This window comes from Drosophila melanogaster, chromosome 3L (genome assembly GCF_000001215.4).
Source record: "Drosophila melanogaster chromosome 3L".
Taxonomy (NCBI): domain Eukaryota; kingdom Metazoa; phylum Arthropoda; class Insecta; order Diptera; family Drosophilidae; genus Drosophila; species Drosophila melanogaster.
In genome coordinates this window covers 21543222-21558751 of record NT_037436.4, presented here as the reverse complement: position 1 = coordinate 21558751, position 15530 = coordinate 21543222, and the positions used below count along the sequence as shown (strand labels likewise).

The 15530-nt window shown below is 43.9% G+C and overlaps 2 protein-coding genes across 5 annotated transcripts; both read left to right on the top strand.

Annotated features, from left to right (window-relative positions):
• Positions 1 to 525: 525 nt before the first annotated feature.
• Positions 526 to 3379, top strand: CG7173 (uncharacterized protein). The gene is made up of 3 exons (NM_141073.4): positions 526 to 2461; positions 2811 to 3000; positions 3067 to 3379. Exons 1-3 carry the CDS (start codon positions 992 to 994, stop codon positions 3099 to 3101), a joined length of 1695 nt encoding a protein of 564 aa, NP_649330.1. The 5' UTR covers positions 526 to 991; the 3' UTR covers positions 3102 to 3379.
• Positions 3380 to 3823: 444 nt separating this feature from the next.
• Positions 3824 to 14902, top strand: Wnk (Wnk kinase). 4 transcript variants are annotated; one of them, NM_001275242.2, is made up of 13 exons: positions 3824 to 4198; positions 4572 to 4727; positions 5159 to 6548; positions 6780 to 6952; positions 7014 to 9843; positions 9900 to 10031; positions 10607 to 10669; positions 11364 to 12197; positions 12455 to 12874; positions 12949 to 14008; positions 14129 to 14193; positions 14255 to 14426; positions 14484 to 14902. In NM_001275242.2, exons 2-13 carry the CDS (start codon positions 4609 to 4611, stop codon positions 14612 to 14614), a joined length of 7389 nt encoding a protein of 2462 aa, NP_001262171.2. In that variant the 5' UTR covers positions 3824 to 4198; positions 4572 to 4608; the 3' UTR covers positions 14615 to 14902. The 4 variants fall into 3 exon arrangements, with proteins under 4 accessions (NP_001262171.2, NP_001262172.3, NP_001262174.3 ...); NM_001275245.3 differs by lacking the exon at positions 10607 to 10669 and having other exon boundaries at positions 14484 to 14792; NM_001275243.3 differs by lacking the exon at positions 10607 to 10669 and having other exon boundaries at positions 3824 to 4371.
• The last annotated feature ends 628 nt before the right edge of the window (positions 14903 to 15530 follow it).

Here is a 15530-nt window from a genome sequence, read left to right as displayed (position 1 = left end):
GGCTTGTTCTCTCGAAAAAGCAGTGCCAAATTGACGACAAAAGCGAAAGTTGTACCCATTATCCCAGTATCTATAATTAAAAACATTTTCACTTTTACATGAGGTAAATAACCCTGCATTCACAAGTCTCAGACATCCAGCCATCTGGCATTCTGTATAAGCAAATTAATCTCTGATGTTTGAGGAACTCCGAACCAATTACGCATAGGTCTCCAAAAGATCTTATCTCCGATTTACTTTCACCAGCACTCAAGATAGCCAGATTAATGAGCATACCTGGCCAATGGTTCTGTCGCATCTGGAGCGATGTCACGGTGCCCCGAGGCTCGAGTGCTCCATCTTCGTGTCGCGATATGATCTCTCGGGGATCTCTCGGTGGACACCACATGCACATCCAAATCCAAAAACATCGACATCGACATCGACATCCACATCCACATCCACAGCAGCTCCTCTATGGCAGCAGAGGCAGCATCTCAAAACTGGTTTAGTGGCCATTCCGACACTCCGAATTCCAGCACAGCTAGTTCAGAAACGTTCCATTTGCCACTCAGTTGCTTTCCAACCGACGGCACCGCCGAAATTCAAGAAGAAAGTAATCGGATGGATGTGGATGCTCGAGACCCTCCATTGATTAACGGTGCTGCGGCGTTGGAACCACAGGCTCTAGAAAAAGTGCCCATCTTAAGCTGATATGGCGAACCAAGTCGGTTTTAAATAGATATACATAGATAGCTGCATCTGGGCCCAGAGACGAGGCCACCACATTGTATTTGGCTGCAGTGCCGCGAGGCGTTCCATTTTTATTTAAACGACTGGCCGGATAACAAAGAAAGTGAGATCAAGTCTGCGCGATCGTGGATCGTCGAATGGAAAAGAAGCTTCGCATGTGTGCGTGGTTAATTCGAAAGAAACTTTTTTGCTTTTGGCCGCGGAACTGACAAATGTCAAATACCAATAGACCGTCGTGGAACGAAGACGAGCTTTAAAAATGACTCAGAGTCCGCTTAAGTTGGCCCCCATTTTGGAGGCCCTAGTTCTGATAGTGGTCCTAATCAACCAAGTGCAGTGCGGTGAGAATGATATGAGACAAGCGCGCATAAGGCAGTTTCTGAGTGAGAACCAGCCCCTGGCCCAGCACCATATCAAGCACAATCGGCCGCCGGGTCCCGGACAACTGCCCCGGATAAGATCGCGATCGGATAACCTGGCCATGCTTTCTGGTGGCTCCAACAAGTTCTTGCGGTCGCCGCAACCTGCCACTGCGCAGCACATCATGCGTCGCGAGCAGTTCGGGAACTTTCCTGCGAACGACCAGCTCAGGAGGTACCAGTTCGACCAGAGTCAGCAGGGCAGATTCGCCCACGTAAAGGACACTCCGGTGCTAGATGTGGGCAAAAACCAGTTCCCACTCCAGTATGTCTCCGAGCAGTACATTCAGAACTTCAAGTCCTCGCCGCGCTTCAATGGCAATGTGATCATGAAGGACACCAAGCCAGTGTACGCACCCATCCAACAGCATGCGATTCCCGTCCAGGCCTCCCAGTACCTGCACTATCCCAAGCTCTTCGGACAGCAGGGATCTCCCAGTTTCAGTGTTGTCCCTACCCAGCAAACTGCTCTCCAAAACAGCCAGTTTCCCCAGGATCCAAATAGCTACTCTGTCTACGAGGATACCGATATACCTGCGAAGCAGGCGGTAAACTTTCGCCAGGCAGTGCCACCACCAAAGGAGTCCAGGGAGGCGCAGGACTACCTGCAATTCATGAGCACCAACGAGTACTTCCTGCCCAAGAGGGATCCTGACTTCAAGAAACTGGACGCCGAGCGGGACCAGCAGAAGCTGCTCCACCAATATCCACAGCAATACAGACAGCAGCAGCAGCAGCAACTGTATCAGCAACAACAGCAGCAGCATCAGCAACCGCAGCACCAGCAGCCGCAGCAGCAACAAGCGCTGCAGCAACATGTTCCCTACAAAACTGCTGGCCTAGACAACTCAGTCTCCTCCAGTTACAATGAGCCCATACAAGTGTCCGACTTGTTCTACCAGCAAGATCCCGCTCCTGCGAATTCCGCAGTGGTTCGCGGCAGTTACCAGGCAGGTCAGGATGTCTTCGTTGTCAAGTCCGACGGCAACAAAGCCGTTAAGCATGTGGTCTCTACTCCCATGGCGGTCCAGACCACCACTCAATCGCCGTCGAAGAGCCAGCACCTCGCCAAGACCCACAAGAGCTTTACCCCGGAGCCTCTGCGATTCGAGTTCACCGAGCAAGATGCCATAAGGGGATCGATGAAGTACACCCAAGCCCCGCAAGCCAATCAGTACTACTACGAAACCGTGGCCCAAGCTCCCCGCGAGCCCGCGAAATCTCCTGCCCCGAAGATTGAACTCAGCAAGCCCATTAAGGAATACACCGATGACCCAGAGGATAGTTCCGACACTGAAAGTGGAAAGCAGGTTGGTTCTGTTTCTCAATAAATGTGAAAACCGCAAGTAGCTTATATAAGCTAGCATATTTGTTGGCCAAAAAGTGGCCACAAAAACAAGCACTTCCAACCTTTAAGGCATTTTATAATGATTTTTACGCGATTTAGTGAGTACTTAATTTCGATCAAATCGTTTACGGGTTTAAAATAGTACTCTTCTTTGAAAAAATAAACTTAAAAAAATAGTTGATTCTATCAACTCAAGCTACAAAAATTATACGACTCATCAAATACCAGTAACAGTTTTTCCTAATAAGATCAAATTCTTTTTGCTGTGAATTTAGCTCTTACATTTTTAATTTTAAATTTGCCCATTTCAGCAAGATATTCCAAAGGTGCCCACTGTGACGAGTTCAGCTACTCCTGACGATCCAAAGGACACGGAAAACTACTGCGAGAAGATATGTGCTAATGTGTACGATGAAAACGATGAAATAATCTGTGGATCCGACGGATACATGTACACGGGCGAAACCCAACTGCAGTGCTATTCGTCATGCCTCAATATAAGTAAGAGTTTCATACCCAATATATGTATTGTCTGTATATATTTTAAACCAACATGTTCTATTCCAGGTGTGACGATTAAGAGTAAAGGATCTTGCTCTTAAACTAAAATAAAATAAAAAACTGTTTTAATTTAATTTATTCTAGCGATTACAAAATATGCAAATTTAGTGGAAATGGTAAAATGTAGGGTTTTGTAAAAAGTGATTTTGATTTGTTGTTCACGTATAAAAATATCGTGCACTTATAGCTTTCCTATTCATTAAAGTGATAACTTATAAACTATTAGTGCATGTATATTTAAGTTCTACAATATATTTGTATGTATCTCAAAAATCATTCAGAGAAGTTAGTTATAATAAATAAATTAACGAATTGCAAGAAAACATTATCGAAAATCATATTTATATATATAAAATAAGAGACTATCTGGGCTTTTTGCCTTAGGGGCAAAACAAAAGAGACAGGAGCATCTTCTTGCTGAATAAGGGAAACCTGTATAAGGGTTTGGAATTTATTAAGACTTTGTTAGGTGTGGTTTTTACAGCTGTAATCTGTTTGTAATCTGTTTCATTATGGCAGGCAAAATGAAATTTAAAAAAGTGGCTTAATGCTTAAAGGTTATACAGTATTCTTAACAATGTTATAACTCGTTCGAAGAGTAACGGTCTACTGTTCAAGTTAACAGAGGCCAGGTAACATCTCTGCTAATGCGTAACATATATATTAGGCAAGCTGGTAGCTTGGGTGGCATCACCGCCGATAACACTTGTGTAACAATATGCGCTATCGATAGATCACGAACACAAGTAAACCCAGTTGCTTTGTAAAATTTTTTGTGAAAGTAAAGGGAACTTCTGGCGAAATAACTTCAATTTTCCGCTGACTCTCGCACGCGTTCAATCCAATTGACCCCCCTTGTGGAGGTGACACTATCTCCCGAAAGACTTACCAATCCCCCGTGCCGTAATATGAAAGCTTGCTAGCTCGAATTGCCTTTGAACACCACAATCACAAATTGAAATCCTCGATGCGAACGATCCGACAGTCGCAGTGCGAGCCCTAGACCCCGTCCCGGTCGTAAATCCCCAACTCGAGCACGATCCCGTCGAGCGAAGGACTTCCGGAAGGAGCGGCGTGGAAACATGACATCATAGTCGCTGCATATGCTTCCTGTCCCGAATCAAATGTACATAAATATGTATGTATAGCCAGCGTACCGCACATACGCACATATCCCTCGCGACAGAACAGAACAGAGTAGAGTGGAACGGCAGAGCCAGTGACGAACGTAGTGCAATCGAAACTAGTGATTCATGGAAAGCGCACACCTCGGCCTCCTGGAGACGGCGCCACTACCTCCTCCACCCAGCTGTAAGCGATATTTCAGACGTCGGCACCAAGCAACGAACATAAGTGGGTGTGGGAATGGTCACCTTTCCCTGCTCCTGCCCCTGCCCATGTCTCTGCCCCAGTCCAAGCCAGTTCCTCCTGTCAATAGTGCCGGAATTTAACCTTTGCTCCATTCCTCCATGCCTTCATGTACTCATTCACCGCCTTGCCTCTCGCTTCAGATTAAACGTGGTGGTCTGCTGCTAAAAATCTTGCAAAATTGGACAAACCCTCTGCGACTTCGTACGACAACAAGAGGTCGTACCTGCGAACCGTGCTCGGAAGGGAAGCGCCATCAGCGAAGATGGTACTACCTCCTGCACCACGCAACCTCAAAGGTGAGTTGGAGTCATTGCCAAAACATTTAGGGAATATCTCTATTTATTTAAATATTGTTTTTATTTAAATCAGGGCACATAACAAAAAATGATTGAAGTAACAATCGTTGTTTCATATATGCCTAAATAACGTAAAAGCTGGTTTAAAATATCCTTGTATGTAGTGTGTTAAACTGACCAAGTATCCTACAAAGGATTTGTTTCCCTAGGATACTAATTTTTAAATATGCTTCAACTGGAATTGTTACTTCAACGTCTCTGTTTTAAGCAAAACTTACTAGATAAACAACACGTAAACTGAAACCGTTTTTTCGTTTATCGAATGTTTATAAAATGTTCTTGGAAGGAAGTTTACTGAGAACTGTGGAAAACTCGACTGTTGTACCTGTGAGTCTATAGAATCTAATCAACTACTTCTATCATTCTTTTAGGAATACCTCAATTTCTAGCGAGGAGCAAACTGTGCAGGGAGCTAATATACAAAAGTCGGGACACCGTTCGTTTAATAGATCTGCCTCCTCTAGGCAAAAGCCGAACCCGACATCAAAACTAAAAGACACACTAAACAGAAAGCCCACTTGCAAGCAGGGCACACTTTCTGCACACACGAGCACTAGCAGCACCACTTCAATCCAGTCATCACCTATCGAGCCAGCTTCTTCTCTACCCACGCTGAACACCACGCCTACACCACCAGCTGCCAGCAAAAGTAACCTATTTGTGCGGGTGCTAAGACGCTTTTCAAATAACACCCTTCCCGGCAAAACGGCGTCAAGCCCGAAAAACGTGGACGACGTACCGAAAGTCAACGATAACAACAACGGCGATTTAGGCAAACAGCAATCAACCGATGTAGAGGTGCTTTGCTCTCAGGACAACCAGAGCAGGGAACAGAATGAGGACGAAATGGATAGCAAAATAGAACCTGCAGATGCCATAAGCAACCAGAAAGCTGGTCTTACTTCGGGCAAACCTAAAAAAGACAAGTCAGTCAAGGGGACGTCGCAAGCGGTTGTTTCAGACACCAAGAAAATGGAGGCCAGAAAGTCCTCCTCGGACACGGTGATCGAGCCATTGATCAAGCAGCAGGCGCCACTGCACTCGTCAAAGACCACGCCAACGACTTTGACGGCGAACTTCGTGCAAAACATTCGATTCGTCCGTAAAAATGTGGAACAGTCAGGCAGGAACACCAATCCACTGCAGTTCGTTGAACTCGAGACAGAGTTTCCTCGTGACTATGACGACAACATCGAGATGCTTTCCCGCGAGGCGGAGCATCTGGAGGAGCAGTTCCGCACGCCTACGCGCTCCAATGCTACGGATGCCACTTCCCACCATGTGGCCGGAATCATCGACAACATTATAACCGAAGCGTCACGGAGTCTTACAATCGAAAAGACTGAAGACGATGTGCCATTGAAGTCTTCTACCAAGCACTCAAGCGGCGTAAAACGAGTTGGCTTTCAAGTAGAGGATAAGGACGATACCGAAGTTCAGAGCGAAAAGCAGGCAAAGAGCTTCGACGACATAACCAAAAAAGCGGAGAGCTCCGAGGCTAGCGCAGAGGAAGCTGCTGTCACCGGGTCCTCGACAGATGCATCTGCATCTCCCCTGCCCTCCACGTCGCTGGTCTCCACCACATCTTCAGCTACATCGATAACCAAGAGTAAGAGCGATGAGGACGATGATCCGGTGGCCATGTCGCCGTGCGGACGATTCTTTAAGTACGATAAGGAAGTCGGACGCGGTTCCTTTAAAACTGTCTATCGTGGCCTGGACACGTTGACTGGTGTTCCAGTTGCCTGGTGCGAGTTATTGGTAAGATAAAAAACTTCTTAAGTTTATTGTTGTGCCATTGGGCATATGTATAAGTATTATTATTATTAGTCAAAGCAAACATGATCACAAGCTTGCATAAGCAAGTTATCAGATAGATAATAATTATCATGAATTTTTGATTGAGTAATCTTTTTTATATAATGGATCATCACAATTAAAGTAATCATTAGGTAACATGAAAATGTACAATTTTATTTACCTATTTTACAGGACAAGCAAGTAAAAAAAAGTGAACGTACTAGATTTCGCGAGGAGGCAGACATGCTGAAGAAACTTCAGCACCCAAACATAGTGCGGTTTTATACATATTGGGAGTTTCCTATTGGCCGCAAGAAGAATATTGTACTAGTCACCGAACTAATGTTATCTGGAACTTTGAAATCGTAAGCGTAAACATGGATTTTAATGGGCGAATTGTAAACATAAACTCTTATTTCCTTATAGCTATTTGAAACGATTCAAAAAAATACACCCAAAGGTATTGAAGTCATGGTGTCGCCAGATACTAAAAGGCCTTAACTTCCTGCATACTCGTCAATTTCCTATAATTCATCGTGATTTGAAATGTGATAATATTTTTATAACTGGCACCACTGGTAGTGTTAAAATCGGCGACTTGGGCCTGGCAACTTTGAAAAACCGCTCCCACGCGAAATCTGTGATTGGTACGCCGGAGTTTATGGCCCCGGAAATGTACGAGGAGCACTACGACGAGTCGGTGGACGTATATGCATTCGGCATGTGCATGTTGGAGATGGCCATTTCCGAATATCCTTACAGTGAGTGCAAGGGTCCTGCACAGATCTACAAAAAGGTGATATCGGGCATTAAGCCAGCGGCGTTGGCTAAGGTGGAGGATCCCAACGTGCGCGACATTATCGAACGGTGCATTGAACTTAAAAAGGAGGATCGCCCCAGCTGCAATGAACTGCTAGAATCGGAGTTCTTTGACGAAGATATCGGTATACGAGTGGAGCCAACTGCTTCGGAGCAGTTCCTTTCTGATCCGAGCATCAGCATCATCGAGTTCCGACTGCGGTTTATGGATCCCAAGAAGCGCTCGTCCCGTCATAAGGAAAACGAGGCAATTCAGTTTGAGTACAACATCAGGCATGACGAGTACGAACAGATTGCGCAAGAAATGATGAAGGAAAATATTATATCTGAGGACGACTCTCGCGCTGTAGCTCGGCTTTTAAAAGTGCAGGTGGTGTCGTTGCTTAAGGAACGTGCCCAGCGTCAAACTCAAATCAAGCTGCAAAACGAGAAGTCTCGTTTGGAAAAATTGGCATTGCAAAAGCAACGTGAGAGTTTGCCGACTAACGTCGATGAAGACGAGGAAGAGGAGGAGGAGTCCGAGGACGAGGAGGATGGTGTTAAATGGAATCAGCGCCTGCAGCTAAGATATGACCTGCTTAACACTGATTCAGAAACAAGCCTGGCTCTATCCACGAACAGCGTCGAACCGCAGCAGCTGTCCACTCGCTCGAACACTTCGATTCCGAACAGTGGCATTCAGCAACCTGTTCAGGTCCCAGGTCAAGTGCCTGTTTCCCAGTTGATCTCGGTGCAACCACAGGCTATTCCGTCACCGGCTATTCCCATGCAACAGAAGCCGACGGTGCACTACATTCAACCGCCACAGCTGGCCTCTTATCAAAATTCGAATGCATCGATGCAGGAGATGACCAATAACCAGGTCATTTCGCCGACAGGCAGTCAACAAATGCAACAGCAACAACCCGTAGTGGCACCAACAGTCAATCATCAGGTCATGCCGCAGCAGCAAGTGAACCAACAACAGCAACAACCACAAATGATGCAGCAAATACCCCAGCAAGTTCAAGTGCAACAGCCCCAAACTGTATTGCCTCCGCAGCCACATGAGCAGCAGCCACAGCAACAACAACAGCCACTGCAGCAACAACTGCAGCAGCTTATGCATACTAACGTGCAGGCTCCGGATTTGACTCAACAGCAACAAATGGCTCAGCAACAGGCCCAGCAATATTTTCAGCAGCAGCAGCAACAGCCTCAGCAGGCCGTTAACATGCAACAAGCTTATGCAATGCAGCAAGCTGGCCAACAGCAACAGCTTTCGCAGCCTCTTCAAATTCAGCAACAGATCTTGCAGCAACAACAAGTGGCCGTTTCACATCAGCAACAGATAATGCAGCAACAACTGGCCCAGCATCAGCTGCAACAGCTGCAGCAGCAGCAGCTTCAACAACAGCAACTGCAACAGCAGCAGCAAATACAACAACAGCAACTCCAACAACAACAACTCCAGCAACAGCAATTCGTACAGCAGTATGCGCAGGCAATGCCTCAGCAACAACATCAGCAACTCGTTACGGGATCGCAAGTCATGGCACCGCATCAACATCAGCAACCTATTCAGATCCCAGTGCAGATGCAAGTTCCACCGACGTCCGTGGCTCCTCCAATACAACACACTTACAATCAGCAGGGCGGACAAGTAACGCTCAGTGATGCCCAACAGCAACAGCATCCTGGATTCTCGGCCGTACCACAACAGGCAGCGCCATTTATACAACAGCCCACACAGCAACCCATTCAGCTATCAATGCCTTTGGAACAACAATTGCAGCAATTGCTGCATAGCCAGCCAGCCCAGCAACAACAGGCCATGAGCCAACAGCAGCAACAGCCCTTGGTGCAACAGCAACAACTGCCTTTGGTACAACAGCAGCCGCCTTTGGTCCAGCAGCAGCAACCGCTGGTTCAGCATCAGCAGCCTTCGGTCCAACATCAGCAACCTTTGGTGCAACAGCCCCAGCAACAGCAACCACAGCCCCAGAATCAGCAACCACAGCCCCAGACACAGCAAACACACGTGGTTCAGCAACAACCACCACAGCAGCAACCTGCAGTAGAGCAAATCTCACAGATTTCTTCGCAAGTGCCTGTTCAACAGGAAAATCTGCAGCCAATACAGGTCAACAAAGATGCGAATGTCGCAACGGATGCAATGTCCCTAAATAGCGCCCACGGTGCCCTCGAACCTGCACCGAAGACCGAACCCCAGAACTCTGCTGATGCGGAAAAGCAGCAAAAGCAGACAGGCACGGGCACACGTTCCCAGAAACCGAGGCGATCAAACCGGAGCGGCAACGAACGGATTCCCAAACTTAGTGTAACCAGCGTCGACGAGGGCAGCGTCATAAACTGTCACATGGAAAATAAACTTAAAACGATTACATTTAAATTCGACATAGGAGACGTAAATCCGGTTGAAATAGCCAATAAATTGGTAAGACAATTTCTTGCTCTAACCAAAACTCAATCATCAAAATCTTTTGCTTTCAGATCGCCCAAGATTTGCTTTCTAATTGTCAAAGTACAGTTTTTGTGGAAATGATCAATGAAATTGTTGACCAAGTCAAACAGAATCCCAATCAAATCCCTATACCGACAAATTATCGCCGCAATATTGAAAAGGTACATCGCTATCCCAAAATAAATTCCACATAAATTTTTTGCTCAATGAAGACTATTCTTACGAGGCCTTAGGGTTCTTTAAGCGCACAGAAGGACACGGTTCATTGGATGAACAACCCGTAATGAATATAATGACTCACCGATTTTTCTAAGAACTCAGCAACTATATATAGATAAAGATTACTTTTATAGCCCTTCTTATTTGTGCTCCTAATGGTAACAAATTTCCACGCCGCACCTATTTTTACCCAAATTAAAACCAGTTGCAGTAGTAGTCCGATCCTTTAATTAAAATTGAATCTTTAAAGACTTCATCAAGCATCACGAGTAATTTTCAAAAATATAGTGATATTTGCCTTCATCTAACACAAGTTTTCGTTAACTATTCAAATTATATCAGTATTTATACTGCTACATGAGTCCAACCAACTCCTTCCTTTTCCTACGAAAAGCAGCTATTCAAAATCGAGAAAATAATGCTCACAAGATTTCGTAAATTACTTGACTAAGCGATTTAATATCAATATCACAAAATCCATGTTTTTTGATTGTCTATCCCTACTATAATAAAACAGGTCCGACACGCGTCTCTAACTCGACAGCGTTCCACGTTTAGGTCACACCAAAGACATAGATCTGTAAGTGTTGTGTGCACTGGGCTTATGTAAACACCTTTTGTTTCTTAGCTAAATTTAAAATGTTTCTTTACTTACAAGGATTTTCTTTTCATTGTTAGACAACTCAAAAGTTAATTAAGTTGAAGTTCGTTTATAGTTACATTTCTTGTTCGTTTTATGCTCTAATTATAAAAGGTTTTCGGATTTACAAATTTTACAGATAACTATGAACATTCGATTTTCAACTATAACTATATAACTAAAACATTTTCTTGAAGAAATTGTACATTTTTTTTTTAACATTTTTATATAGCCTTTACGTTTTACATTTTATTAGATACTTTGTACTGAGGTCATTAAAAATAGATCATTTGAGAACTAAATCATTCATTCAAAATAAGTTATTGTTATCCTATTGAAAGTCTGTATAATTGGTTAATTCAACTTTTTATCAATTTAACTTTTTAAGGCCCCAACACAAACCAAAAGTAATATTAAAGTTTGAACTTATATAGATTTTATTTTGAAAAACTTTATCCAGGGATATGATTACTTTTTTCTTCTGCTCTTTTTTGATAATCAAAACTGGGTTTTATAATAATATATTTGTTTTATTTAAGTTCCACTTTGAATAAATTTTTTTTAGAGTAATAATGTATATTCACAAACAAATTTGCTTGACTTTTATAACTCACATTTAACAAACTTATTTTAGCGGGATGAAACCGCCAGCGACATCACAAAGATGTTCGAGCCCACTATCCATGGTGTTGAAACCCTGCCATCCGGTGGAGGAGGCGCTGAACAGTCAAACTGCAACTTGACTTTAGAGGCCAGGTCCCATTTATCCAACATACCAAATGCGAAAGAACCACAGCTGAACGTCAGCACTCCGCCCACAACCACTTCGACTATGTCTTCCTCATCAACCGCATCGAGGGATGCGCCCAATAGTAGCAATGACGTGACCATCGGCTCTGGTTCCGTTTCTCGAAAAACGAGCACGGCCTCGGAGTACACTTCGCTATCGATTGACTATATGCCCGACAGCAACATTACTCCAACTGGTCCGGAGCCACCGCTTGACGATGGCAAGGATAAAAAACCTTGCTCCCTTGCTATAGCCAGAATGCAAAAGCTCTTGGAGTCGGCCGGCAATGGTGCTCCTCGCAGCCTGAATTTGCCCTTGAATCGTCACCTGAAAATTCAAGAGGACTTGAAGCATACTAGAAGTCTTGACGATTTGACCGCAGTGAAAATAACCTTTGACATGCCCAACAAGGCTGCATTGGACACTTCGGAAAACGCTCAGCAGGCCACAGAAGCGGAAGCGGAGAAACCAAAAGATAAATCCGGACAGGCAGTAGGCAACCAGGGAACTGGAGCGGCCAACACTCTAGAGCAGTTAAAAATAGAACTGGAGAACATTACTCATGCCCACGCGTTTGCCTCCGCTGTAGTGGCCTCGATTAACAACAGAGCTCCTCATCAAGCTTCCCCAGCAATGTCCTCCCTAAAGGCCACTTCTGGACAACCACAGACACAAGAGGTAATTAATAATTACAAAATAGTCGAGCAGTGGTAAAGGGGGTTTCTCGTTTTTTTTTTGCCAGTGTTAATACCATAATGCTAGGCTACAAAATTGTAAAACAAAATCTCGTCAAATGAGGGAACACTTACCGAATTTTCATTTAACTTAAGATTCAAGTGTATTTATTTTCAAATACCCTGCATTAATTATTATTTTAAAGTGCTTACATTTTTTTTGAATATGTTTCTTATAATAAATATCTTGTTTTCCCTTAGATAACCAAGCCAAATAACGGAGCAGGCCCTTCAGTACCCTCAGTGGGTCAGAATACTCCCACTGCAGCCTTAACATCCGCCAGGGGCTCAGGCTCCTCCGTCTACAACTCACGTCGCACATCCATCGACAACAGCGTGGGATCCGACATGCACCTGCACACTGCCACTAATCTTGAAGGGACAGTGAGCAACCCGGATCCGATCCCGACTGAGGCATCGGTTGGAATTACCATTGCTACGGGTCATGAGAAGCAACTCTCCAAGCAGCCCAGTTTGGAAAAGCCTTCTGCCACTTCCATTTTAACGAACAACAGTGATCCTCCGCAAAGGAATCCCAGCAATGGATCAATTAACCAAAATTCAATAGCTGATTTGGAAAAGAAATTGGCAGCTTTGCGAAATACCGAAAACACAGAAGAGGCAAGAACCCAACAGTTTTTTTTTTTTATTTTTTATATACATTTTTACTTATTTCTAACTTCTTTAATTTTTAGTCTGCAACAGCAACGTTGTCAGTGGTTCCTAAACAAGTTGAAGAGGTAGTCAATCCAAGCGCGCGTAAAATTTCGCGTTTTAGTGTCAGTCGTGTGCAGGAGCAGAAAACTTCAACCGGAGTTGAGGAACCAGCTCAAGGTCAACTTAAGATCGACCTCCAAGTCGCCGGCCCTGGAGGCCAGGTGCAGACCAACAACTCCGTTCAGAACGGCAGCGTGGTCAACACTCCAACCGAAGTCATCAGCTCTCCTATTCAAAATGTTCCGCTGGCCATTAACGGAATTCAGTTGATGTACCAACAGCCCCAGCAGATACACCAGTTGCCAGGTGGAACATCAACTACTACAAGTGGAGCAGGGACTCAGTGCATTGTAGTGCCGCAAGTGGTCAATCAAAATGGCACCCACGTGCAACAGCCGTCTAACCTACAGCCACAGCAGCAGAGCGTACATCCAAATATGACTCAACAGCCACAGCAGACGCCACTTAATGGGCACCCATCTATGGTTAACACTCTTCAGCAGCAGCCACCACAACAATCCTTACCGATGCAGACGATTCAGTCGCAGCAGCAGCAGCATAACCAAATGCCTATCATTTCGCAACAACAGCAGCAGCAGATCCTAATGCAGCAGCAACAGCAACAGGGATCCCAGCAAGGATCACAGCAATTTAATTTGCCTGGCACACAACAGACTCATCCTCAGCACCAGTTCATCCAGTCGCAGCCCAACCAACTTCACTCGCTTCCGCCCCAGGTAGTGAGCATGGCTCAGGGAAATCTGCCGCATCAGCTTCCACCCATGCAGACTATGGGAGCCCAACAGCAAATGATCTCGCAACAACAGCATCAGTTGCAGATGCAGTCGCATATGCACCAACAAAACGTGCCCGGAATGTACAACCAGCAGACTGGAGCTCGTGTGGCAGCACCCCAAAATTTCGCAGGTGCAGTTCCAAATCATTTGTTGCAGCAGTCCCCTTTGATGGCATCCCAGCAGCCAGCACAGCCCATGCAACACGTTATGCAACCGATTTTCAATGCAACGTCCGGTGAAGGTAAACAAATCCATGATATTTATTTGTTTATATTTATTTTTCACAATTTTGAGTAGTTTGTCACTTCGTATTTAAATTATACGCATGAGAACTCTACAACTTTTGTATCCTTTATTGCAGTTACCGAAGAGCCTGTCTCTTTAGCAGCTACGCATCCGCATCTGCTACCGAGCGATATTCAATCCGTAAGAACAACTAAAAATCCATATTGTCTTAAATGAATAAACACAACTGTTCTCTCTGTAGGATATAAAGCACAATTTAGACTCATTAGTGAACCAATTGTGCAATACGCGCTTGGGTACTAACCAGCACCAACGGCTGTTGCTGTTGCGTCAGAGACAACTCATCGAAGAGGACGAGCTGCGTCTTAAACATTATGTGGAATACGAAAAGTTCCAAAAGGCACTGCGCCAATGTATGTTCTGCCTGTGATCCTATGAGAAAAATATGAAAACAGTCCTTTCTTTTCCAGCTATTAGCACAAACGTTCCAGCTAATGCAGCTTACTATTCTGCGGCTGCCGCACAGCTTCCAACTAATTTGGCAGCCCCAGCAGCTCCGTCCTCATCGAATCCGACGTCCACTAGCTCCGCAAACACATAACTGCTCTAAATGTTTAGCTTCATGCACTTTTGGCAAGTCATACTAACAGCTCTACTCTATGTTCTCGGCAATATAATTGGCACGAGCGAAAGGACGTGGATCTGGAGATAGATTTTAAGTAAAAAGTTGTCAAATGTTACGGGGTTGTCTGTAAATATTAGTCAAACGCTTCTTGTTGATATGCCATTGTTTTAAATTTCTCTTTCTGTTTCACTTTTTATTTAAAATGCCTAATTTCCCATTCTGGCTTTCGTTTATTTGTTTAAAATAAATATTAAATTTTGTATGAACTTTTTAAGGAAATTGTACATTTTATTAGTAAAAGAAACTGTAAATAAACATTTCGATAATGTAATAATATAACAATGCATATAGGAATATTATATATTAGTCATCATTTACTCAAAGTGATGTATACATACTGCATAGTTACTAAATAAATAACTTATTACCGAATTTGCCTTTTATATTATACAAGTTGAAGTGCGACGGAGAAAGTTCAACAGGTTGTTGGCATCAAATTCTAAAACTTTTTTCAACAGTTTGGGCGTTACAGTGCGCTTGGCATATTGACATTTAAAAAAAGAAATACCAATATGAAAAAAAAAATATAATTGTGGGCGTAATATTTTTGGCAGCGCGACCAAAATGTTTGCCGGGTAGAAGCATTTTATTACGATGTATATGTATATAAACCTTTGTGCACAAAAATAACATCGAATTATTAGTAATTTGTAAGTTTGAATTCCAACGGATATAATAGATAAGATAACAATTTTAAGTTATCAGCTTACAAATGATAGATGTTGTGTAAATCATGTCACCTTGTTACCATGGATTAGTTCGTGAACATACAAATAAACTCAACATTATTAGAGAAAATGCTTATATCCTTTGCATCATTTGTGATGATCAT

Bases quoted from the DNA above. Each gene is read 5' to 3' on its own strand.
- Wnk (NM_001275244.2), top strand. From the start codon at position 5,634: ATGGATAGCAAAATAGAACCTGCAGATGCCATAAGCAACCAGAAAGCT. The intron at 12,198-12,454 runs GTAATTAATAAT...GTTTTCCCTTAG, and splicing joins GACAACCACAGACACAAGAG to ATAACCAAGCCAAATAACGG. The intron at 14,427-14,483 runs GTATGTTCTGCC...TTTCTTTTCCAG, and splicing joins CCAAAAGGCACTGCGCCAAT to CTATTAGCACAAACGTTCCA.
- CG7173 (NM_141073.4), top strand. From the start codon at position 992: ATGACTCAGAGTCCGCTTAAGTTGGCCCCCATTTTGGAGGCCCTAGTT. The intron at 2,462-2,810 runs GTTGGTTCTGTT...TGCCCATTTCAG, and splicing joins ACACTGAAAGTGGAAAGCAG to CAAGATATTCCAAAGGTGCC. The intron at 3,001-3,066 runs GTAAGAGTTTCA...GTTCTATTCCAG, and splicing joins TTCGTCATGCCTCAATATAA to GTGTGACGATTAAGAGTAAA.